Below are 27,493 nucleotides of genomic sequence, written 5' to 3'. Positions count from 1 at the left end.
AAACATATTTGATAGCTCCAAACCATTACTTAATTCACAACCCTGGTTTACATGGGGTTAAGGTAACATACCAGTTGTTTGTGTTGCCCAAGAGCTAATACGGTGAGTTTTGGTTGGGGGAACAATACGACTTGCCCTTTCAGGGAGCTTTTTTGGGAGTACAGGTGGGGGGTAGAAGAAACCTAAGGGTACTGCTCTTATTCTATCCTCTCTAATCTCAGTTGCATCCCAAAATAGGCGGGATGCCTCATGGGGTCGGTTAAAGTTAACAATTAGGCAATCCCCAGAGAATTTCTTCTTTGTATATCCCACCCAATCCACACGTCTGCCTGTTTGGATGTATTCAGAGATATTGTTAGGGCCAGTACAGTTAGCATTGCACCATGTTTTTATATTGTCCAGTACTGAGTCATTTGACTCAGTTTCCCCAGGTTTTAAGACTGGAATGTTCACCAAGATTGCGACAAAAGGTGTAGCTTCTGGTGGAAGGTGAACTGGTGGCCTCGAACGAGGTCTTCTAGACCCTGCTGTGTTAAGCCCCTCTTGGGTAGAGGTCAGGGGCAGTGTCTGTGGAGGGCAGGGTTTGGGTGCGGAGTGCAGCTTTGTGCTAATTTTGCTGTCCCCTTGCCCCATTCCGTGACCAATTAACCCTTGTAATGGTGCAGGTGGAAACTGAGGGTTGGCTAGTACGATATTTCCCTGCTCCATAGGGGATTGGGATTGCCTCTGTGGGTTGGTAGGGGATTGTGGGGTAATGTTGGGTGGTGGGCACCGATGATCTTTCTCGAAAGAAGTTACAAATTTATTAATCCTGTCACATTTTTTTAAAATATCGGAAACACAATCCCTTAAAGTATCAATAATATCTGTGGAGATTTGTATAAGTACCCCTTCAAGTTTGTCAACCAGGACCTTCTCCACCATGTCCTTGATAGATGATTCTAGGGCACTCAATGGGGTGTTTTGTTGCTTACGTCGCTGTGCACCATGTGTCCTTTGTTTGTTAGTGCGCTTGCTACTCTGGGGTTCAGGCTCAGGTTCCTGGGTGCAGTCATGTGAAGAGTGTACAATTTGGCAATCAGTCACTTTTCCCTCCGCACCTTCTTGTACCAGTATATTGTCTATGTCTGCGTCTGGTAACCTAGTAATGGGTGCTTTTTCAATCACAATTACCGGGTCCAAAGTGGTTGGGTGTCTAGACAAATTAGGCAAAGTTTGACTATCCGATGATATGGGATCCAAGCCAAGTTCGCGCTCTTTGTCTGCTATTTCCTGGTTCAGCTTACCGACAGCTGTGGTCAGGAACGACATAATGTTAGAAGATGCAGGGGTTTTCCGCGCAATTTTAGCCTTGGTTGTACCCCCATTAACAGAAGTTTGTAGTTTGCGCGTACCCATTGTCCGGTGTGCAAATCGAAGGGGGGATGCCCGTCCCGTCCCCTGACGGCCACAGACGGCCCGCCCTCTGCCCGGGCTCAGCCCGGCGCCGCCCGCGCGCGTCCCGCGGGGCGGGAGGCTCTCGGTGCTTTTGTGGCGCCTCCGGGCGCGGGGAGAAGTGTCACGCCCTCTCCGGGGCTGCTGGGAGCGGTAGTCCGCAGGTGAGTTTGCCTGGAGCCGTTTCCCTCACGGCGGCGTCAGGCTGTGCAAATGCCCCCCAGGAGCGCTCGGCGCTCGGTGCTTTTGTGGCGCCTCCGGGCGCGGGGAGAAGTGTCACGCCCTCTCCGGGGCTGCTGGGAGCGGTAGTCCGCAGGTGAGTTTGCCTGGAGCCGTTTCCCTCACGGCGGCGTCAGGCTGTGCAAATGCCCCCCAGGAGCGCTCGGCGCTCGGTGCTTTTGTGGCGCCTCCGGGCGCGGGGAGAAGTGTCACGCCCTCTCCGGGGCTGCTGGGAGCGGTAGTCCGCAGTTGAGTTTGCCTGGAGCCGTTTCCCTCACGGCGGCGTCAGGCTGTGCAAATGCCCCCCAGGAGCGCTCGGCGCTCGGTGCTTTTGTGGCGCCTCCGGGCGCGGGGAGAAGTGTCACGCCCTCTCCGGGGCTGCTGGGAGCGGTAGTCCGCAGGTGAGTTTGCCTGGAGCCGTTTCCCTCACGGCGGCGTCAGGCTGTGCAAATGCCCCCCAGGAGCGCTCGGCGCTCGGTGCTTTTGTGGCGCCTCCGGGCGCGGGGAGAAGTGTCACGCCCTCTCCGGGGCTGCTGGGAGCGGTAGTCCGCAGGTGAGTTTGCCTGGAGCCGTTTCCCTCACGGCGGCGTCAGGCTGTGCAAATGCCCCCCAGGAGCGCTCGGCGCTCGGTGCTTTTGTGGCGCCTCCGGGCGCGGGGAGAAGTGTCACGCCCTCTCCGGGGCTGCTGGGAGCGGTAGTCCGCAGGTGAGTTTGCCTGGAGCCGTTTCCCTCACGGCGGCGTCAGGCTGTGCAAATGCCCCTCCGAAGCGGTTCCACTCATGGGGACAACTTGGTGCTGGACCCATAACAGTAGCTGGGTTGTGGGATGCTAAAACCACCCACCGTCCAGTAGAAAAGTTATCAAAGTGAGTATGTGGTAGCAATTAAGTGGGAGGTAGTACGAGTGTCCAGTAACAAGTTTCTCATTGTCTATCCGCCACATGTCCAGCATACATTGAGGTCTTGCAATTAAACCAACAGAGAGAAGATCCGTAGATGTAACCGCAGATGACTCTCAATGGTGAGCACCTACCATGATAAATAAAAGACACAGACTTGCACCTTTAGTGGTTAGGCCAAACTACGCAGTTCACAGTGTCCATGTAGTATCAGTTGCAGCTGAGCTTGTGAACTCTCCCCCCTTTCCAGGTAATAAGCAGAAAAAACTCTACCACCCACTTGTTTTTTAGTTGTAGGACAGGGCAGCTCCTGCCCTCACTTTGAGTAATCGGCATCATTGATGCAGCAGATGGGCATCTTTGGAAAACTGCAAGGAGCTGGACACCAAGACAACTTGTTTTTTACAATTTGCATGGACACAAAAAAAATTCCAGGGTAATGCTTTGCCAAAGTAGACAATGGCGCCTTAGCCAAAAATCTCAGTTGCCAATCCAAATGTTTAGGAGCTACCAAATACAAAAGTGTCAAAATTAAAATATAAATGCATGACCAAAGACAATATTGTTACATATAAATCAAAAAACAACACAAATCAGTCAGTACTGCTTTTTGGAAGCCCGCTCCACTACATTTCAAAAACAGCGATTCACAGACTGAGTTTCGATCTCCGTGACTCTTTTAATCATTCATTCTCATCGAACCTCTTCTTTGTTAGACTCATTGGCCTCTTACGCCGTTCCTTATGCTCACTCCACCCTCCACTCTCTGTTAATCCCTCCTCCTACTTCTCTCTTTCCTCATTCTTGACTATCCATTATCACATCCACACTATTCCTCTGCTTCCCATAAGTTCTTTCCTAAAGTCCATGGTCTAGCCTCACCCACAGCTCTACTCTCTGCTCCGTCCATTCTAGGGCTGTCCACATTCCTTCCCCATACAACTTGTCACCACAGTTCCTTGTTCACGTGCAGTATCGACTGACTCTCAGATCTTTCTCTTTCCTATCGTATCATGTTTCTCACTAATTGCCAGAAAATCACACTCTGACATTTAACACAAGTTAGTGGAAAACATTCTGCTGAAAACATTAAACCTCAGGCATTGTGCACAATTACCAGACATACACTCTGTCGGTCATTTGCATCAAAATTGTAAGCACTGGCATACTTTTCACACAAAATCACACAAGATACTAGCAGAAGATGGTCCAAGCAGAAAAAATCTTGTAGCAGATGAACAGTTAGAGTTCCCAAAAGACATTTATACATCACATATAAGAAGGGTGCTCACAGGGAAAATCACAGATGGAGACAACCACGGCCTGAGTTGCCAACGGGGTCATACGAAGTCACTAAATTCAGAGGGGGTCAGATTAAAATGGGAAGGGCATCCTTAGTGGAAGAGGATGTCTCACACACATAATAGTGTCATGCTTCATCATTGGCATCCTCTCCCCACCCCAGTAAGATGGTATACCAAGGCGGACTTGACCTCCATGAAGACTGGGCGGTAGGAGGGAGTTCTTACATAAAGCTTACTGGACAGGGAAGGATCCAGAAAATCTAAAAATACCTCAAAGTTCCTCTATTGTTACCTTTATTCGTTAGGACTTTGGGAATGACCAAAAACAATTAGCACAGCGGGTTGGTAGAGAGAAATGTTACAAACCCCTCTGCCAATCACCAACATGTTTCTGCCCTCAATAATTAGCCTATCTGGTCTGGGGCATTCGTCAGGGCTCAAGGATCCCTATAAAGACATAGTTTTATTCTTCCTGGTAATGCAAGTGCATCCCTGAACAATATAATCACCCAAGAGAGTCCTACCTGGGGTATTTTCAAATGATTCTCGTAGAAAACCCTAGACTTTAGGGGATACCTGTAGGCTGGTCAGGGAGGGGGTGGTGTCTTTTGCAATCACACTTGCATTAATAGGTTCACAACACTAATGAACCTAATTGTTTCCGCTCCGTGCCGCTTGCAGGCAAACGTTACATGAAAAGAGTAAGTAACCAGGTGGGAAAACAATGCAATTGGGAACTATGGGCCAGATGTATCAAAGAGTTTCACCTATTCTGTCTCTATGGGAAAATGTGTTCATACATATGGCCCTCAGTGAGATATTGCAGGCATGAAAAAATACCTTGCAACCGGGTATAGTCCATGGACTGTCTGATGAAATATCATGAGATCTGAGGTTATGTGCCCGCCAGGTAAGTGCAGGTGAGTGCCCGCCAAGGGACGGTTGATGGCTGAGGGAGTATGTGAGCCTGTGCAAGGGGGTTGAGAGTTTGCTGAGGTAACATGAGTACCAACTGGGGAGTCAGAGGGTCATCCTGAAGTAGTTGAGGTCATAAAAAAAGCAGACTGAAAGGATGCAATGGCCAGCTCTATAAATGTGGGTTAAGGGTCTCTGAAGGCCATCTGAGTGAGGTGAAAGCTGACGCATGGTCTCTGCGGGATTTGAAGGTTAACTGAGAGGGTCTGAGGGTTGGGGGTCAGAAGCTTCAAGCAGTTTTGTAGTTATTCGAATTCTGCAAGATTAGTTTAAAGGTAATGTATATCTTTAAGTAATTCTTTAAAATGTAGTTAATATACCCCATAGCGTACTTTGTAGGTAGGATATTAAATAGCACTCAGTAGATGTCTCCAAAGGATCCCCTTTAGATCCTTCCCATGCAAAAAAACACTCAAGAATCTAAATAAAATATACATATATATAAAATTGCACGATACATATTTGTATTTAATCAGGCATTAATATGAATCCAGATTGTGGTACATATTACTGAATGGTTTCTTTAACACATTACATACAATGCAGACACCTTCTATAGAGATACTACTGCCAGAACACTTACATTTGATCACACGGTTCTGGGTTTGCTGGGACTTCCAATTGGGCACTTGGTTCACAAACAAAGATGTCTCCTTTGCAGGTAACAGACCAAACAGCTTGGTGCGAGGGAGGGCCTTGGATTCTTCGACTTTCAGAACAGGACACACTCAGTAGAGCCAGCTGCCAACAGAGTAACACAATCTTGCCTTAAAGTCTAGAAAGCTTTGAGCATTAATAACAAGTTTTTAAAAAAGCAACACCCACACTGCACAGTCACAGAGGTAAAGAAATATTCAGAGCCGAAGCAGTAGGCTTGGCAATGCAAACAACCAATCTGCGCTTCATTCGCTTTCTGATGGTGATAGTTGTCTTGCACTTCTGACTGCAGGGTCTTGACTGGCAACAGACCTATGTGGGCTGTTGACAATCTTTTCTTTAACTAGTGATAAACAGAAGAGCATTTCAAAGCATTTCTAAAATATTGGACAATGTTACTTTCCATAACCAATCACATACTTTGATGTAATAACTTGCGTAGTAATGACATTGCATGCTAACAACAAGGTCGTTGTAACAACCGTGTTGTAATGGCATTGCGGTTTAATCAGGGCGATGTAAGGTTGTTTCCCACTTCAAACAGTACCACACCCAAAGCCAGACCTTCACCAAAACGTTTTTCCAGCTCAAAAAAGTCACAGTCAACAGACTATTATGTATAGTGTCCTGTTAAGGATTCAGTTGTGTAAGTGACAAGAAACTAACAACTCAACTGAATAGCTTTAGAAGCTCACCGGAAGTCCTCTCCAACGGACTTTGCTTAGCCACAAAGATTTTCTGGTAGCCTTTCCATTATTCTTGACTAATATGAAGCGAGAAGATGAAACAATGTGGCCAGGAGTTGAGCAGAGGAAGGCTGGCACTGTACTGTGATGGATTATGTGGACTAGGAGTACTGGTGCGACGCCAAAACATGTTTTCGTTGTTCTAACGTCTTGCACCACCATCATAGTGCAAGTCGTTGGGGGCAGATTATTTAGTGCAAAGATGAATCGAAAGTGGTGGCAGCATGATATGTACAACTGGGCACAATAAGCATCTGCTTTGCAATTGGCAACCAGAAAGTTATTTACACAAAGCATGCAACACAGTCGAGATGTGACCACAACAGGTCTCCCCGCCAGGCAGATGTCTATAGAAAGCTATAGATTCCACCTTAGAACCTGTGGGCTATTCATTGAGCCTCATTTAATACTGGTTGCACAATAAAAGTAGTAGACGAAGAGGCAAGTAGCGTGTGCATATGGGGTGACTGGCGGGCTCGGGACAGACATGCATGGGCTTCTAAACTGGTCCATGCATGCCCAGAGGTTTGGTCCAGTGCTAGGAGTCCTACCTGACAAATTAGACAGAATTATAGTACAAAAGTAACAAAACAGATGGGCAAGTATTTCCCAGGAAACCATTGCTGGGCACATGAGCCTACTTCATCTTGAGCCACATTATTTGGATCTACGAGTGATGTACATGTTAGGTATTAACTCACTGTTGGTGCACCTGGATAAATTAATGACAACAGCAGGCAGAAAAGACATTTCCAAGACGATATCTGTTGCAATTAGTTATCAGATTGATTTCACAGCTGATCACATTAGCTCCTGTTGAATTGCGGGTGTTCAATAAATCCAACCTACCAGGAACCTCTGGTACTGTAACTGGGAGAAAGGTGTAAAATCAAGTAACACTTCAATTGCATTAAGCTGCGCTGAGAAATTATCGATCAAAATGCAATAAATGTAATTTTACTGAATCGAATGATTCGCAATTACCCAGTCGTGCATCTCTTGCTCTGTGGCAGCTCCAATGCGTATTGGCCATCTCTGCTTCGTCCTCTCTGGCGTGTACATGGCAAAGGAGTGCTTTGCTTCGTTTTGAACTTGAACTAAAATGGTTACTTCGTTGAGAAACACATGGAGGTACTGCAAAAGCAAAAGGACAAAATTTCAAACAAGACCTCGCAAATCCCTAAACAACATTACGGCACATGTGCACCCATCATCACCCGGCTCTGCCTCATTCCCAACCGTGGCATTATACCACAAGTTAGGAATGAGAGAGTGAGTCAAGTCAGAGTATTAAAGTACCAAGCAGAGGAGTTTGGAAGAAGATACAGCTGAGGCACAAGCCAGCTTCAAACATACATATTGCAAAGGGCTTCCAGGATAAACTGAGCACAACATCACCCGCATGCTTAGCCTCTGTCCGGCCATCCTCGTCTACATCTACAAAATTAGCCAAATTGTTCCCACTCCAATCACTCTCTACATACCCTTCCTGAAGCTCTGCTCATCCTTTACTGTGGTCCATGTATCCCTAGTGGTGATATAAGTCCCACCAGCCTAGGCACACTTAACCACACTTCAGGCACCATCAGCCCTCATCTGAGCACCCTGAGCCACCTCTAGGCACTCAAACCACGTTCAACAGACAAACAAGTAGTCCGGCTCTGCAGATCTTGAACCAGGCTCTGCACACCCCAAGATACGTTCAGAACCTCATCAGACACAAGGTGCGCACCACCAGTCAGGTGTTGCACGTCCTGAGCCATGCTTATCTGCATGTGGGTGATTTCTGAGCATCGGAAAGCGGTACTGTAGAGAGGGGAAACTGGAAAGACACTATCTAGAATCAAAGAAAAGGAAAATAAGATCCACTGGGGGAGGAAAGATAGATTGAAGAGCTGTGCAAGAAATTCACAACTAGAAAGAAACCGTGCCTTCTTCAATGCTGTATCTAGCTATATCTGGGGCAGCTGCTTATCAATGAATACATGAACGAAATTATTATTACACTTGTATCCACCATAGTAGTACTGATAGGTTTCTTAGCCTGAATTATTGTGGGAGCCTGGGTCCCCTGCAAATTCGTTTTTGCACCAGAAACATTGACCTCAAAAGAACGCCCATGGATTGATGAATCAGAGATTGTGTTAAACCTCAATTTCATGAGGCAATGTGTCCTCAAGATAAGGTACATCCCTACAGTCAATTAAGTAAAAGACCCACTCTATAACTGAGTTCTAGACCAGCAAAATTAATTTAAGGGTTTTATTACAAAATACAAAAGATGTGGTACAGAATAAACACCAACAAGGATCTCAGCAAATAGATAATTATAGAGTAGTGCACATTCAAAAAGTCCCAAGAGGACAGCAAAATCAATAAGAAACAAACACTATCCCGAGTATGATAGGAAAATCTTTGGGCAAGTTCTGACTCACTCTGAAACTGAACTGTTTATATAGGAAATCTTCCCATAGGACAGTACAGAAAGTGCTGAGTGATCATAGTGTGAGCAAATGTATTATCTTATTAGCAAATAAGAACTCAGAACAGTTTTCTTAGACGTCATATTGCCTTAGCACCTAAGCACTATCCCACCTTATGAATATTGACGCTACCCACTCTAAGCAAACCCCATCTGGAAGATGGTAGAACAAAGCTGATACATGAACAACAGCAGCCTATTAAGAAAGAACAGGGTAAAATGGGCTAATGGAAGGGCCTTGGAGATAGTTACACTTTTGAGATTAAGCTGGGGATAGGCATTGGAGTCACCAAGAACAAGAACAGTGGTAGTGGATATAAACTAACATGCCTCAGCTTAACTGTGTGCTGCAGAAATAACGAACAGTGAAATGTGTAGGGAGAAAACATCTGTTTTGGAAAACATGACTGCCAGGCCTAAATTGATGCCTAGTTAACAAAGGGTCTGGAAAACACACTTCTACATTTCATAGAAATTTTGTTTAAAAAAGGATTAGCACAATATCAGTGGCCACATGTGTAATCGAGAGTAAAACTACATTCTGCACATTCCTAATGATGCAGAAAATATAATTGAAAAGAAATATTCGACATTTCCCAGAACAGGTAAGAATTCAGTCCTTTTGTATGGGTGGACAGATGCCCAATTTCAATGGCCAAGGAATAGAGAGAACTTGAGAAAGAAAAAGCTTCACCACCTCCAGAATGTAGCTAGTACCAAAGAGTGGGAAGCAGTAGCTTGTACTGGTTCCTAAAAATATGGCTGGGTGAACGCAGTGAAACTGTACTGTACAGCGAAGGTGGTGCCAGATTATGGATGCACTTGAACAAAATCACCCCTTGAAAAAAAAATGCAGGTCTTCGTAGAAAGACAGCCTAAGTATGTTTTGCCATGAGAGATCTCTTCTTTGGAGGCCAGCTGAGAGCTGAACTGCAGCATTCTGCGTCATTAGCGGCATTTTGTGCTATTATCGTTGTATTTAGAATAAGACAAGTCTTTACTAAGGAGTGTTTCGATAATTCAACCTGAAATTTCCCAATGATCCTAGCCCTAAGGTTCTATAAGAAGATGAAAATACATGAAAAAAAGATTTAAACAAGCTTGGCGGAGGTAAGAGATATTAATAACCTCTCATATCTGTGCATCAAATTTCATATTTTTAATTTATATAGTGAGAAGATGGCCCAGGGCAAGAGAGCGTTTTACAGAAACACCAGATTTAATTTTAAATAGTTAGGCGCGGTGAGATTCCGTGATTTGCTGTGGCCATATTAACATCTAATAGAAATCCAAGACTATTGACCTTCATGGAGGCAGGTTGTGACACAGCAACTGTAGAGGTGGAAGTGAGAACAAATTAGATCTCCCTTTTGCCTGAAATATATTCCTGTCTATCAAGTCACTGATATGCTGGAGATAGCTATTTTCCATTGCAATCTCACCTTTGCAGAGTATTTGTTGAAGTGATAGTATTAAAGACCTATCCTGTGAAAATGTAATGTATAGCAGTGAGTCATCAGAATACAATTGGGGTTGTTGCTTTTTTCTAACATGTTGAATAAAGGCACCAAGTATACATTCAAAATGTTGGTGATAAAGGAACAACAATTGGAACCCTCACATGGTGGAGATACCGCCTTTGACGGAGACAGTCAGAAAGTGTACAGACGGGAATGATTTGAACCAGTTGGTGGTGTTTATCATTCTGAATATGGATTAACCATGTCAAAGGCCACAGAGAGGTGACACAAGCATCTCCTAGTCAACAGCTTCTGGTAAAGGAGAATACATTATCCTAGAAACCACTTTCTGTCCCGGGATGCAGATGGAAATATGATTGTATAGGGGAAGACAGTTGTATTTACGTAGGTATGCCTGAGAGTGTGGCGCTGGTACTTCGGTAGATTTCTAGCCAGGTGTCCCATGAAAGAAGAATACCAATGGACAGCACAAAGGTACATCTGCTATTTGAGTCGAACCTAGCAGGCCTTTAAATCTCTTAAATGATACCAAATGACCAAAGTAAGGGGCTTGCCAAGCTACCTTCAGCAATAGAGAAAAAATGCAGACTTGCAATTAAATGGCCTGAGCTTCAAGGGGTAATGCTAATTTCACACTCTGCATTGGTGCAAATCAAGCAAGTGACATGATACCAGTGTGACTGTGTATATTGCCAAGTCATGGAACTCATATTTAATTCTGTGTTGTTACTTTATGTGTATTGACTCATAATTCATACCTTCTTGTTTTCACGGTCACTTAATACACAATCTATACATAGAGCTCCTACACTAGCAGGAATCAACTGTTCTAAAATGCATTAAAACATTTGTTTTATCTATAACACTAACCTGTTCATAATTCTTAGCTAATGTTCTCAAAATACATTGGTGAAAACTTTACTTTTATATAAAAAAAACTTTAAAAGATAAAAAAAAAATCACTACACAATTAAGTAGGCACCACAGAGTGTTTTCCTTGCTATCATACAAATCTAAAACAGTTAGAAGATGTCTTGCCAAATTGACAAATATGCTTCCTTCAGGAAGGGGAGCAAAAATGCAAACATCATTAATTGTAAAATGTAAGCCCCATTTAATAAATCTGTAGTCAATGGCTCATGGTCTGCCAAAAGAATTGAAACGTTAGTTTAATTTTGGTGTGCTTTATTTAGAATATACCATCTCACATCGCCTATGATCTCCTGGGTCGTTACACAAGTGAGAGTTTGGCTTTCCCTTTGTGACTGAGGACTCTTTCTTCTCTGACCTCTTCATCTTATCTGCTGCTTCTTCAAACTTCTCAAAGCCTTGTCACAGTTATTCTCATGGGCTGTGTGTGCAAGAGAATTCCCTCTTCTACAACCCAATGTCCACTTTGCAGTAAAGGCTCGGTGTGAGGTGGCAAAGACAGGTTCTTACCCTGGATCTCCCTCCCGCGAAGCACTACTTTTACCATCTTCCTAATATAGAAGGTGCGGTAATACTACAGTCTTTATGATCGTATTGCCCATGACCCTTTGCACTTCATGTAACCATAGAGCTCTGCGAGGGATCACCTGTGGGAACTTCATGCTGGCCAGTGGGTAAAGTTCTGGTCAAAGGTGCCAACCTGACTGTCTCTGCAACAAGTCAGAGAGGACAGGGATTGAGGCACAAAATTCTAGAGGATAAATGCAAAGGCAAAAAAAGGTTGAGCATGAGCAAGATTAAAAAAAAAAAAACAGGAAGCTATAGCCACACAGAGGAATCATCGAAATATTGGGTACCAAGTTCTAAATTATTTAAGTTTTAGATCAGGAAAAATAGAAGTAAAACGGAGGGCAACAGACATATCTGGAATAGTCTGCACTGTGGAGTCGGGGCAGGACTAGACTGTTCCTGAATGTTAAATGCAGTCAATCAACTACTAATTCGCAGAAATTGAACCTTCCTCAAAAGCTGTATTTTAAGTTCATCTATTTATGTTCAGGTCTTCTGGAAGGCTGACTAACACATTCTCTGTCCGTGGTAGCCTCTGCTCTAAATTATGTTAAAATTAGGAAGGATCCCACCATAGATGCTTCTAAACATGGCACAATACAAGTTGACATGGTAGTAATGGCCCAAACTGTAGAATTCTGAAGAATTCAACTGAGTATTTTGGGTGGCAGCAGGGCAAATAGGTTTACTTCTAATGCACAGGAAATCTAACCTTCTAGAAACAATGTATTCAACATATGACCAGAACCCCAAAGAAAATACTGTAGGAATCACCAAACAGGAGCAGAATTCAAGAAAATAGTTTGTAGGTCAATACTATTAAGAAAGTGGTCACCAAAGATATTGGTAAGAGACTGAAAGATGGAGTCAGGGAAACAAGAGAAAAGGATAGAGAGGGGGAGAGCTACTTGCATGAACAGAAGATGATACATTTGACATTTCACCAGCCCAGATATGCATGGCCAAACACATTCCTGTCCTTTAAAATGCCACATATTTCTCATACGCATGGATACAGTCATTTTTAGGCATATGCAAGCCAACAATGTTGCAATCAAGAGTACATCAGAAAGTCTCACATGCACATATGGGTCCAGTTAAAATGCACACGATCATAGGAAATAAATGTACACAAGCATTTTTATGTCTATGGAAACTGCAATCATAAAACATGTACTCTTGTAGCACATCTAGAACCACACCGTTTTTATAAATGGTAACAAGGTTAGATCAAAATGCTGTTAGAAATGCTTTAATGTACATTAACTGGTAGTACATTGCGGCAAATTGTACTTTGACATGGATATTGGTTAGGTCTGTGATATGTACCTTCTTTTCTTCAAAGTACATGTAGTAAATGAAAAGAATACTGTCCCGCGTCCCATCTATTGCTGTAAACTGCTCAAGCGCCACTCGAACGTCGATCCACTTGTTGGGTTTCCAGTCTCTCCACCATTGCAATGATCCTGTTTTCACCCACACAGACTGAAAGAAAGCACAGGGAAATGAAGGGACTATTCATCCATGTTTATGCAGTGAGCAATTGCAGATTTAAATTTAATCACACAGACTTTCACTCCCACTTTGCTAAACAGAGGGTATTGGGGAGACAATTAACTGCTTGCAAATTGTCTGAATGATTTCTAGCTATGTTTAACTGTTTGCAAGTCATGGTAGACATGCTTCGTATCCTCATCCACATCTACACAAGTCCGATTTCAATATTTCAAATTTGTTATCACTTAGCATTGGACCCTGTTTGTTTCTAAAACACCGCCTTTTAATTTATTTCACAAGTTTTTTCTTCACCAGTTGCGCTAGTGCTGGTGGACTTCTCATCACTCCAATTCCCTTCAATCCTCAATCGCTGCTCCTCTATTAAGTCCATGATCATGTTCTCTTATTATGCAGTACTTCCTCTTGAAAAAACAAAAACGCGATGGGCGGAATGCTTGAATTAACGTCAGAAACTGGTAATTACTCAGGGCTGTATCACAGTCCATTACTACATTTGACCACTCATCCCTTTTTGGTTTTCTCAGTACATATTCTTTGACATCTATGAATCACTGTAAAATATCAGGTGAGTCAGAACTTCTCAACAAAACAAAAATCCACAACCATCTCCTTTCAACTAGAACATGGCAGTGCAGAGATTCACCTTCTGGATTTTGCAGAAAGAAGACATTCATAAGAAAAGGATTTCAATATTTTAGTACTTGAAGGTTATGGTGAACATGGCACCCGAGAACAGTCAAAGATCAGAATTTACTGCTGAGACTGGAGGTTAATATTTTGGTTTTGTTGTCCTCTAGTTCCGTCACCTTACTTTACTGTTAGGATATGATAACCAACAGTGACAGAAGTCAGACGAATAGGGAAGAATTGCAATGGTTCGATCACTAAGTTAATTTTGTTTATGCTCAAGTCCATTAAGCTATTGCCATCTCTACCCCTAACAGTGCTCTTTCCCCCCTGCAACCCCTAGTTTACAGACGCTAGGTAGCATTTATGGGCACAACACCCCAGCATGTGCTCTAAAGAAAACACATGGTGAGTAAAATGTGGTGTCTTAAAAGCACATAAAGGCACAAAGAATCAGAAATTAAAACTCTGCAAGCAAAGTTTGCATGAAGATCATACACTTTTACTCGTTCACCAGCGGGAAGCGATTTCTTGTCAAAAATGGGAAGAGAACACCAATGACACAGGGTGCAACATTGCTTTGTCACTGGGAGGATAGGATGCAGGTCAAATTCTGGGAAATAGGCCTACATTGAGCAGGGCAAAGAGTGAAAGTAGGGCAAAAACATACTAAAAGGGCATCAACATCATATGATAATGATAGAGCTGAACAAGTAAGAGGATGGACAAATTGGTAATATTTTCCCATAAGCTCTTCAAACTAAGATGTACCTTTTATTGATAGATTACCTCTGCTTTGTTTCATCCCCTACTTAGAAGAAGCAAACGGCAACCAGTATCACAAGGATATTTTATAAAATGTCCTTATAATTAGATGACAGAAAATATCATGCAAGTTTTCATTTAGCTGAAGGACCTGGCTAGTTTAGAGTTTGGCATTCAATAACCTCTTGATTGGGAATAATCGTGAATTGTAGATATCGAACAGAAGATAATCATTTGAACTTACCTGTTCAATTGCTTGTTCGTAATGGCTAAAACTCTCTACCTCGCGCTTTGTTCGTTCATTCAGCTGCTGAAGTATCTGCTTTCGCCAGACTGCAGTCTGTGCCGGAGTGATGGACCAAGAAAGTGACTGCACAGAGGATGCCAAACCTAGATTGGGAGCAATGGAAAACTGCCTCATTAATTTAGGTGTCAATTATCAAGCAATTTGTACAGGTTGTCTCCAATTGTGCTAGTGGAAACTATTCTACTCAGATTAGAAGGGAAGCAAAGCAAATACCTGCACTGTGATACAGTCACAATTAGTAAAATACCTCAAGACATCAAAAGAAGTGTAGGTGCAAAACACATTTAGGGGAAGAACCAATCTCCGTGCAAAGACTGGACCAATACGGTATACCATTTAAGAGCACAAAAGCACATTCAAGCTCAAAATCAATATTAGTGTCAAATCGGTACAGCGGGTAGACGCTTTTAGGAGCACAAATCACATTTAGGACCAAACATATCTAAATGCAAAACCACCTTTAGTGGAACGTCAACAGGATTGTGGAAACACTGGTAGATGCAAGATCACTTACACATTCATGCAAAATCACTTTTAGGAGCAAAATCTCATTCGCAGCAGTGCAATATCAGCAGGATGTAAAAATCTTTTTAAGTGTAAAGTCACACCTAGGAGCAATGTCAGAGGCACTTCGATCAAAGTTAATTGCCTGGTCATTAGACTATAATAATTATGTACATCAACAAAGGAAGAGTGTCCGACAGTGTGGCGTAAAAATAGAGATAGCACGTAAAAATATATACAGCCAGCTGTAGTTGTTCAAAAAGCTGGCCTAGCTTTCAAGAAAAAAATTCATGGTTTTTTCAAGAAACCCTCACTCACCCTAGTGGTGACATGCTTCATCATCGGGTCCACTGGGGAGATCGAGTACCTCCCCAGTGTGCTACGACGCCAGGAGACTGCGGAGCAGGTTTTGTGAGAGTGAAGAGTGAAAAACAAAGGGTGTGATTAAAAATGTCAGAGGTTGTCCCAAAAAATCATTTATTTGCTGGTCAACTTGACATATTAAAATTAAGAACTATGTGCAGGGAAACTAACCAAACAAAATATAGGTGTTTCCCTGTTAGGGGAAGGTCAACATGTTTCTGCCCTTTAAGTGTTTGAATTTACAGGGCTTTCGTCAGGACCAGTAAGCGAGTGTTGCCTCGACAGGTATAGGCGCGCTAAGGCCTACCCTGCCGTAGGCGGTGAAAGTTAAAAAGTTGTTCTATGTGTAAAAATTGGTGCATGAGATACAAACCAAAAGGCTAGGGGATTTTCCTCTATTGCGAGGAGCCCAGAAGTTTGTATTCAATGTGAGCCACGCCCCATAGATTCAGGGGGGGGGTGGGAGCGACAATGGCACACCGCCCGCAACGCTCAGCACCCTCTCGGCACCTAGCTGTCCCCCGCTGGATCTCGTTTTACACATAGAACAACTTTTTAACTTTCACCGCCTACGGCAGGGTAGGCCTTAGCGCGCCTATACCTGTCGAGGCAACACTCGCTTACTGGTCCTGACGAAAGCCCTGTAAATTCAAACACTTAAAGGGCAGAAACATGTTGACCTTCCCCTAACAGGGAAACACCTATATTTTGTTTGGTTAGTTTCCCTGCACATAGTTCTTAATTTTAATATGTCAAGTTGACCAGCAAATAAATGATTTTTTGGGACAACCTCTGACATTTTTAATCACACCCTTTGTTTTTCACTCTTCACTCTCACAAAACCTGCTCCGCAGTCTCCTGGCGTCGTAGCACACTGGGGAGGTACTCGATCTCCCCAGTGGACCCGATGATGAAGCATGTCACCACTAGGGTGAGTGAGGGTTTCTTGAAAAAACCATGAATTTTTTTCTTGCACTCCGATAGCGCTAATCAGCTGTAAGCTCCGCCCACATCGCTCGAGTGACTCGCTATTTTGCCTGCTGCGTTTTTTAAGGTTTACTATAATTTCTAACTGCTGCTCACACATTTAGAGGTGCCTCTGCCCACTCTTGCAATAACTTTCCCCACTTGTGCTGTGACGATTTCGTGGTGCTAGCGCTGTGTTGTTGCGGCCATTTTCTTTGTTTGTTATTGTGCCTGCAAGCCCGCCCCCCTCCCCGATCACACCTCCCTGCGGCCCCTCCCTCGCTCCGCCCCCTCCTGTGTCCATTTATGACTAATGACCCAACGCGCAGCGTCCACGCGCTACGGCCGCGCCGAAGGTGCGCCAAAGGTAAGCCCGTCTACGCCCGTCCGCGCCTGGACCGCGCCCAGCGCCAGACCCCCTGCCCCTCGCACTGCCCAGCCCCCCCGCATTTCCTACGATGCCGCCGCCCTCCTAGCCCTTGACCCCGGTCGCGTCCCCAACTGCGTCCAAGCCGCTCCTGGACACACTCATGGACCTTTCTCCTGCTACTCCTGCAAATTCAGCTGCACCGACAACATCTCCGCTACGACCACAACACAGATTCCCGACCCCAACCACCTACAATGCATCCTTCTCAACACCCGCTCGATCCACAGACACGCCATCGACCTATGGAATCTACTAGACACCATCTCTCCAGACGTCGCCTTCCTAACGGAAACTTGGATGAACGCTTCCTCCGCCCCTGACATCGCCATCGCTATCCCTGATGACTATAAGATCACACGCAAGGACCGCACAGACCATACAGGAGGAGGAATCGCTATCGTCCATAAGAAATCAATCCGCATCACAACTAGCTCTGACGCCAACCTCACCAACTCCGAACACCTTCACTTCCAGATCCACATCGACCCCAAGACCACACTCAGAGGCACCCTCCTCTACAGACCGCCAGGACCACGCGCAAAATTCAGTGAAGACATCACGGACTTCATCACCCCACACGCGCTCCCCTCCAAAGACTACATCCTTCTAGGAGACCTCAACTTCCACATTGAAAAGATCAACGACCGCAACACCGCCACCCTCGTGGACAACCTCGCCAACCTCGGACTTCACCAACTGGTCACTTCCCCCACCCACATCGCAGGTCACACACTCGACCCCATCTTCACCTCCAGCAACCATGTCTCCTTCAGCCACACTACGGATCTCCTCTGGACTGACCACAGCTGCGTTCACTTCACCTACAACAAGCCGAAACCCATCATCCACCTCCAACCAACCCTACAAAGAAACTGGAACAAAATCACCTCGGATCAGATCTCCACATCGCTCCTTCGAACCTCCCCGGCCCTCTCTTCTAACGCCAACGAAGCCGCCTCCAACCTCACCGTTTGGTTATCCAACACCGCCGACACCTTAGCACCACTGAAAAAACGTCAACACAAACGTGGCAACAAGAAGGCCTCTTGGTTCAACGATGACCTCAAGAAGTCCAAGAAACTGTGCCGCTCCCTTGAAAAGGCCTGGAAAAAAGACCCATCCACCAGCAACAAGGACACCTTCAAAAGCGCCACCCGCATCCACCACCAACTAATCCGAAAGGCCAAGAAAACAGCATTCAAGGATCGACTTGACAACAACGCCCACAACAGCGTCATCCTGGACTCTTCACTCTCAATGAACAGACAAGTCAACGCCGTATCCTCCTCCTGCTTTAACATTCTTCGCATGCTCAGAAAAACATTTCGCTGGATCCCCTCCGAAACAAGGAAAACAGTCACCCACGCTCTAGTCACGAGCCGACTGGACTACGGAAACATTCTCTACGCAGGCACCACCGCTAAACTCCAGAAGAAACTACAACGAATCCAAAACGCCTCAGCCAGGCTCATATTAGACATCCCACGCAACGAACACATCTCTGGTCACCTTAAAGACCTCCACTGGCTACCCGTCAATAAGAGGATCACAAATCACTCTACGATATCGGACCAGATTGCCTCAACTCTCGACTGTCCTTCTACACCCCCTCCCGCCAACTTCGCTCTTCCAGCCAAGCCTTCGCCACTGTACCTCGCATCAACAAGACCACCATGGGAGGCAGATCCTTTTCATACCTGGCGGCCAAAACATGGAACTCACTCCCCGCCTACCTTCGCCTCACCCAGAATCACCTAGCGTTCAGAAAACAGCTTAAAACGTGGATATTTGACAAATAATCCCCCTCCCCCTCCTAAGCGCCTTGAAACCCTCTGGGTATGTAGTGCGCTATACAAATTTTATGACTTGACTTGACTTGACTTGGCTGTATATATTTTTACGTGCTATCTCTATTTTTACGCCACACTGTCGGACACTCTTCCTTTGTTGATGTATCTACTAATTGGGGACTGAGAGTGCCCTTGAACCCTGTCTCTCCCTTTGTTGACCTATAATAATTATGTGCCACATATATATTAATCATAACTAATGGGGTTATTTAGAATTTAACGGACAAAGCAACCTGTCCACCAAACTGATTGTTCTCCACCTCTATTTAGAGATGGGCCGTCCATCATGTTTCCTTCGGCAGTGTTCCTCTGGGCTATGCCGGCAGGAACCTCAGACCAACAGCCTGATGGATGTTGAGGAATCAGTTAACCCCTTCCCTGCGGGACTAATTCCCACGCGGTGAGGGGGGAGAGGGGCCGCGCGCGGGGCAGGTGCATGTGACGAGCTCAGCTCGTCAAGCTGCACAGTGGAGCTGTGCTCTTGACCAGCTGAGCTCGTCACAACTCCGCCCACTTAATGGAACGCACAGCGCAGCAGGGGAATTATCCCCGTGTGGGCGTTCCGCGGCAGTTATGACGAGCTCAGCTCGTCATGAGCACAGCTCCACTGTGCCTCATGACGAGCTCAGTTCGTCATGAGCGCCGAAGGGGCTAAAGTAACTCAGACTGTGTTGCCTACTTGGGGCAAAAATGCTGATGTATTTTTTTCCTGTTCGGTACTGTCCGAAAAAGCCTGGCGGTCCAAGCAGTAAAGCATAAAAAATATGACACCCATATCCTGGGAGAAAACTTTCAGGGTGTAAGGGACATTACTTTTTTGCTTTTCAAAAACAAACTCACACGTTGCTGGTTTGTTTGTTTGCTGAGCAGCTTCATGAATTAAGACAGGCCGCTTAGTAAACCTACAATGCCTTCAAAGGATCCGAAGTGGCCATCTCCTCTGAAGGCACGGAGATCTCAGTCAGGCACAGGTCTGGACTGACTGGGCATCAGGCGTTTCTCCAGGAGGCTGGAAGGGTGGGGGGCTGGTTTTGAGACAGAGGGGAACGATTTTGTTACTGGAGGTGGGTTGTGCGGTGGTGCTGCAATATTGGTCTCCCAGTAACAAAAGCAGCAGTGCTTGACACTGGCACCCCCTCCATCCCCGGGGAGTGTGCTGACAAAATTGTCAGGGATGCTTTGTGTTCCCAGTCCGACCCTGGTCAGATAGATGCAGAACTCTATACGGCAGGATATAGTCCAGAAGGGTAGTGAAACCCATGCCTCCGCTACCTTGTGAAACACAGTACAGCCCACCTTACTGTAAACAATTGTCTAACGGCCACATGCATCATTGTTGTCGTTTGCGATTTCTTAATTGTGAAAATTAAGGAATCACAATTAAGAAATCGCAAACGGTTATGCACAAAGAAATCACATTTTTTTTCGATTTCTTAAAATTCCTTAATTGCAATTCACAATTTGCGAATCGCAATTAAGGAATCCCTTCCCATTGATTCCTATGGGCCTAGAGGCCCATAGGAATGAATGGGAAGTCATTCTCAATTTGCGATTCGCAATTTGCGAATCGCATATTGAGAATGCAATTTCAAGGGTGCAGGGGTGGAGTCCAAAGGACCTGTGGTAAATAAAAAGCTAGTTATTTACACCGTTCGGAATTTCTATAATTACCCAAGAAAATGGTAATGCATAAAATGAGGAGCAGAGTCCGTGGTCTTCGAGTTGAAAGGGTTTTATTCCAGAACTCGAGTTAAGGGAGAGCTCCTTCACCAAGCGGGCTCAGGAGTAGTCTACTTTGCTTGAAACATATCAGCACTTTTATACAATACGAGTACAATCAGAAAGAAGGAGTTTCCCTTAGACTTGATTCAATCATTCATGATGTAATCATACAGAAGACATAGCATACTTGTTCTCGTTTAAAGAATAACCTGAATAGCATTTACACATAGACAAACATATTGCATCGGGGTGATTGAGGTAACAAGTTCAGGGTTGCTAGTATCTGAGGACAGAGAATCGAGGCATTGTCACAGGGTCATTTCTGTCGGAAAGGTAGAGAGGACGAGGCATTGTGCATTCTTTACTTCGTACACAAGGGCGGTGAGGTCTCACAATGGTATGTGTGTGCAGCGGGGAAGAAGGAGAATGGGCTGTAGTAAACTATTCTTCTTCGTGGCAGTCTCGTGTGCTTGATTATGTTTTCCCTTGGTTGTTAACCCAACCCGTGGCTGTCCTCGCAAACTAGGAAATCATTGACGAGCGAGAGCTGCTCGTTCTGTGACAGAGTTAGGGATGGGGGGTTTTCCGAGTCACCCATCCGACTGACTCTGTTCTGGTCTAAAGGAAAAACATCGAACGGGACGGAAACCCGTAGGTTACATGGTAGCTGGACATTATTCTTAGCATGTATCAGCTTTATGAGGAAGAGAGCATGCAAGAGGGGGTACAACGGGATTTGTGCTTGAAGTAGGAGGATTGGCTTGCCTGGTCGATGTCAGAGTGGATAGGGTGCATGATGGGACACCAGGGGAAAAGGGAGCTTTTTAGTCAAATTCCACATTCCCTCCTTGTCCCATAGAAACCCTATTACAGAAATTCTTAATCAATTTCTATATTCATCAGGTCGTATACTTGCTCCTGTAACATAATTATTTCATTTCTCTTTCCTCTGTTTCGTGGACGAGGAGTACAGGAAGTGGCACACAGTCCACAAAGGGCGGGGCCACACTGGACACAGAGGCAACAGGTGAAGATAGTGGCCAAAACGAGGCCTAGGACTGTTAGTGCCTTCCACCCCCAGGTGGACAGGAGATCCCACAACCAGCCGGTCAGGGACCATGTGCCGGTGTCCATATCCAATTTGTCGGATAGGACATGAAGGCGGGAAATAGCAGAATAAACTGATGGGGCGTTGTCCGGAATAAATACACAGCAACTGGACCCTATTACCTTACACACACCACCACGGTCGGCTAACAGGACATCTAAAATAATACGGTGCTGCAGTGTCATGAGCCTGTCTGCAGCTACCTCAGCTGTAATGTTATTTAAGGCGCCAGTTGTTTCATCTATGGCGGCCTGAACTACACAGGTTAGTTGCCGGATGTGGCGACTATTTGCCATAGGTCCCCAGAAAGGGAGAAAACCTTTAAAGAAGTCTCCAGCTTCTTGTCCTGTAGTATCTTCTGCATCTATGACCCCCCTTCGTTGTCTTCTAACTTGGGTCAGAGGGTCAATCAGGTGGTAATTGGCAGGGGCTGTGTAAGTTGGTGGTAATAGGAATGCGATGTAGCACTTTCCAGACCAGCCTTGGGGCAACCAGGTGCGTGCATGGGGTCCACAAATGAAATAGGTGTTTGGGGCAGTTACTATGGTCGGAAAATCAGGAGCGGGCAGTGTGTATGTTCTATCACTACCCAACCCCCTTGATCTGTCCGTCTTTGATCAACGGAAAACATTTCCCTGAAGGAAGCAATGTCATGGAACTGAGAGTAACTGATATTTTTGTGATCTTCAGCCCTCCCCCAGGTAACAGTGAGATCCACCATTTTAGAAACAGCCTTTACTATTTTGGTCTTTACCTCGTTCCAATTACTTTCGTTTTTCAATTTGGTCGGGGGAATGTTTCTGACTGAGGCAGAGAATATCATGGCCAAGGCATGGGCGGATCCTGAATAACCAAACGGGAGGGAGAAAAAGGGCATTCCCTTATGCACGGAATGTGGCATCAAGCCACAAACCCAACAGTTTGTCTTGTTGACTATGAGCTGGTGTTTATGGAGGGTGGAAATGAATGTATTATTTATAAATTCCTTTCTTCTGTCCTCGAGGTGTGGGGGGAGATCAATATAGGAATGCATAGTGGTATTCTTTATAAACGTGGAAGAATGTGGAGGGAAAACTGTACATAAGATCCATCCTAGACAGGCTGCTACACAGCAAACAAGCAACATTGTAAACAGAAAAATCGAGAACCTGCTATGCAGTAATATTACATAATTAGTCTTTTTCCATTGACGCACCGCGTCATTTCTCCTCATAATGTCTATGGATTTAATATCAAGATGTCTCTGGACACGAGATCAAAACGTCTCCCAGCAGCCGCTTCACCAAGAGCTTGTTCCTGGGCTTAATTAGCCACCGGTGCGTTATGATCAGGTGCAATGTCTTTAGTCTGTTTTTGGTGAGATCGCAGCCGCGATCGGTATTCCTGTTGAGGAGTGAGTTCTGGAATTGGTGAAATTATATCCGGGGCGTTTGTAGCTGTTGAACAGGGTACAGTGTCTGTGGGTGTAGGTCCAAAAAATTTCCGACAGTGGCTAGCGTGGAGCCATCTTTTACGTCCTTCTACTTTGACGGCTGTTCTTGTGGTCAGTAGGACCAGTTTAGGAGCTGTCCATCTCTTCTCCAGGGGGCTGGTACGATCGAAATTTCGGATCAATATCCAATCGCAGGGCCTGATGGCGTGTTCTCCAGGCGTGGTGTGATCTGGAAATGCTGCTGTAACCTGTGAACGACAAGATTGGAGTGCAGACATCAAGGAAGCCAGGTAATCTGTCAACATATTAGAATCAATGTCAGTCAGTTTTCTAGGAGAAGGGACACCCCAGATGTTAGGAGGTCTCCCGAATGTTACTTCGAAAGGGGACAGTCCCGTCCGGGAATGTGCCACCATTCGCATATAAAAGAGAGCGACCGGGAGGGCAGTGACCCAGTCTATCCCTTTTTCTGCACATACTTTGGCTAGTTTTGTTTTCAAAGTATGGTTGTGCCGCTCGACTAGGCCAGCTGCCTGAGGGTGTAGGACACAATGGAATCTCCAGGAATATCCCAATAAAAGAGAAACAGCCTCCATCAATTTGGAGGAAAAAGGCTGTCCATTGTCCGAATAAATGACCCTTGGCAACCCGTACCTGGGGAAGAATTCTCTCACTAATTGCTTAGCGGTTGTCTGGGCACCATAGTCTGGGACGGGGTATGCTTCAGTCCATCGTGTCAGTGTACACACTACCACTAGCACATATTTGTACCCTCTACATCTGTCCATCTGGATATAATCCATTTGTAGGACTTCGAAAGGATGATCAGGAGGCTGGAATCCACCTTGTTCTACTGGTACACCTTTACCAGGGTTAAATTGGCAACATATCATGCAAGTTTTTACTTTTTGTTTGGCTGCAGCTCTCAGATGTTTGTTAAACCAGATGTTCCGTAAACTATCCAGCATACCTTTCTCGCCTAGGTGGGCCGGGCTATGGACCGTGTCAATTATGACTTGCACAATGGAATCAGGGAGAAACCACACTGTACGGTCTTTGGTCATCCAACCCTGATCTGTCTGGACCCCTCCTTGTTCAGTCCATTTCTTTATTTCATCTGCGGTGGCATGTGTCTGAATGTCTAGCACATCTTTCAAGGGGTCTCTCACTACCATAGTGACAGTCTGTGTGGATAACTGAGAGTCTGATGTGTTCAATGGATTCTGGGCTGTCTGTTTAGCAGTCTGGTCCGCTAAGTCATTTCCTTTAGATATGGTGACTGTAGCTTTGGTATGCGCTTTGCATTTCAGAATAGCTATGGCTGTAGGTAGGTGTATGGCATCTAGTAGGGCTTGAATCAGGAGACCATGCTGTATCTTGGCCCCATGTGAGGTAAGAAAACCTCTTTCCTGCCATAACACTCCAAAATTGTGAACTTCACCGAATGCATATTGGGATTCGGTATAGATGTTCACTTTCAATCGTTTTGCCCATATGCAGGCCTGTGTCAGAGCGATGAGCTCTGCTGCTTGAGCTGACAGAATGTCAATTCTTTGGGTCTCTATAACTTTACAGTCCGTTGTTACTGCATAGGCTGCTACTAACTCTCCAGCACTTGTCCTCATGCATGATCCATCAACATAGAGTGTTACATCAGGATCTGGGAGTGCAACATCTGTTAGGTCTTGTCTTGGTTTTGTCACTACGTCGATCATTTCCACACAGTCATGTTGTGTCGTGTCATCTGAGCTTGAGGGCAAAAGGGTAGCAGGATTCAATACATTGCATCGTCTGATCTCTATGTGTGGCTGGAAGAGCGTTAGTTCGTATCCTGTCAGTCTTGCTACAGTCAGGTGTTGGGTCTGTGTTCTGTTCAGAAGGACTTCCACAGCATGTGGCACTTGTACTATCAGGGGATGTCCTAACACTATTGAATCGCTTTGTCTTATGGCCAGGGCTGTAGCCGCAACGGATTTCAGGCATGCAGGCAAAGCTTGCGCTACGGGGTCCAATGTGCTAGAAAAATAAGCACAGGGTCTGTTTCTTCCTGCTTGGTCTTGTGTGAGGACGGATAATGCTGTTCCGTCACGTTCTGTCACAAACAGGGTAAAAGGTTTGCTATAGTTCGGGGTTGCCATAACTGGTGCTTGACACAGGGCTAGTTTTAGAGCTTCAAATGCTTGGGAGTGTTCTGATGTCCAAGGGAGAGTTGTATGAGTGGCTGCTTCCACTGTGGTTAACTGTATAAGTGGCTTGACTATGTGGGCATACTGAGGGATCCATTGTCTGCAATATGAAGTGAGACCAATGAATGCGCGAACTTCTTTCTGTGACTTTGGCTGTGAAATTGTCGAAATCAGTTGGATTCGTTCTTGTGTTAGTTGCCTACCCTCTTTCGACAGCAAATGTCCTAAGTAAGCTACTTGCTGTGCGCAGAACTGTAATTTTGAGGGAGACACCTTGTGACCTTTGTCTGTCAGGAAATGTAGGACTGTGAGAGATGCTTTTTCACATTCTGGTTCTGTCCTAGCTGTGACGAGGATGTCGTCTACGTACTGTATCAATGCTGTGTTGGCAGGCATATTGATACTGTCAAGTTGTCTTTTTAGTGCTTGGCTGTAGATGCTTGGGCTTTCTGTAAAGCCTTGGGGAGCTCTAGTGAACCGGAAGCTTCATCCCTTTAAACTGAATCCGAAAAGATATTGACTGTCGGGATGTATAGGAATGCTGAAAAACGCATTCTTCAAGTCGATGACTGTGAAAAATGCAGCTTCGGGATCTATGGCAGTCAATAGTGAAGAAATATCTGGGACCACCGGATATTGTGGGATCACACATTTGTTCAGTTCTCGGAGATCAACCACCAGTCGGTAGACCGGGGGTGCCTGAGGGTCAGTCCGTTTGAGGACTGGAAGAACTGGAGAATTACAAACATTTGAATCGGTCTCTATCACCACACCATGCTCTATGAGTTCTTGGATTATTTTTAGTAAGGCTTGTCCAGCCTCGGGTGGAATCTTATATTGTCGTATACGGAGTAGGACTACACCCTCCTTGAGCGTGACTTGATGTGGGGTGATGTCCATGTATCCGACATCAGTCGAGCTTTTTGCCCACAAATGTTGCGGGATGTCTTTTAGTCTGGGGTCGAATTCTTTGACTGTGAAATGTCCTTTGAAATCTCGTAGGAACAATTTTACTCCTTCCGGTGAACAGCATATCACTGCTCCTAGTTCTTTGAGTGTCTTGATACCTAGTAAATTCTCTGGGCACGTTTCTGTAAGGACCAGATCAGTAGTACGTGTCAGAGGACCCACTCCTAAAGAGACTTGTTCAGATACTTTGTTTATGATCGGTTTTCCTGAAAAGCCCAGAGATATATTATGTGAGCCAGAGAGAGGAACCTCTGGGACTTCCTTATGACTTATGGTAGTCCTACTCGCCCCGTGTCGATGAGGAATTTTCTGTCTTGTCCCAGTAAGTGAGCTTGTACATATGGACCTTTCTGATCTACTGGAACTGGAATAAGGGGCAAGTCACTTTCTCTCTCAAGGCTGTCTCATGCACATGGTTCAAACTCGGGGTAATCTGACGTACTGTGCGTACTGGTACATCTGTGTGGCAGCAGTAGCGGGCGTTTAAACCTGTGGCGGAGTAATGGTTTGGGGCTGCTGAGTGTTACCTGTTCTAGGAGTGTGAGGGCGTTCTTTCGTCTTTCCTGCCGCTATGTTATGTTTCAGAACTGGACATTCTTTCACAAAATGGCCCTGCTGCTTGCAGTAGTTGCAAGTACCTTTATTGGCCCCCACATTACCTTTGGGGCCTGTGTTTACTGGTGCCGTCTGCGCAACCAGTGCCTTCATTTTTGTGTCTTTCACTCTCTTCTTTTCCTGTTCCTGTTCCTCCCTTATTCTGTTGTGGTGGTACTGTAACATCTGTAACATTTGTGAAGGACTATTTGCTTGCCAGGTACTTTCAATTTTCAGCACTCTATTCCTTATGGGGGGTAAGGCGTTGTCCACCAATTTGGACACAAAAAGATGAGGATATGCCTCGCTGCTATGTGCGAGACCACTATTTATAGAAAAACATTTCTCTAATCTGGTGTAGTAATCACCTGTGTCCTCGTCTGGCTTTTGTTTACAGGCAGAAATGGCATCCAAATCTTCCTTTTTCGTTGTCAACAACAAAGGCAAGACCTGTA

At 45.2% G+C, this 27,493-nt stretch overlaps 1 protein-coding gene across 2 annotated transcripts in view; it reads right to left on the bottom strand.

The window, feature by feature from the left end:
- TECPR1 (tectonin beta-propeller repeat containing 1) overlaps window positions 1–27,493 on the bottom strand; it is a 575,261-nt gene that overhangs the window by 320,157 nt on the left and 227,611 nt on the right. For both annotated transcript variants that reach the window (XM_086940729.1, XM_086940728.1), the window contains exons 11-14: window positions 14,852–14,997; window positions 13,027–13,182; window positions 7,219–7,368; window positions 5,415–5,572 (exon numbers count right to left, since the gene is read on the bottom strand). In XM_086940729.1, coding sequence (XP_086796855.1) covers window positions 5,415–5,572; window positions 7,219–7,368; window positions 13,027–13,182; window positions 14,852–14,997 — 610 coding nt within the window. The remainder of the gene's footprint in view (window positions 1–5,414; window positions 5,573–7,218; window positions 7,369–13,026; window positions 13,183–14,851; window positions 14,998–27,493) is intronic.

The sequence above is a fragment of the Lissotriton vulgaris genome, chromosome 10 (assembly GCF_964263255.1).
Source record: "Lissotriton vulgaris chromosome 10, aLisVul1.2, whole genome shotgun sequence".
NCBI lineage: Eukaryota > Metazoa > Chordata > Amphibia > Caudata > Salamandridae > Lissotriton > Lissotriton vulgaris.
Note: the sequence above shows the minus strand (reverse complement) of the source record. Positions and strands in the feature narration are given on the sequence as shown.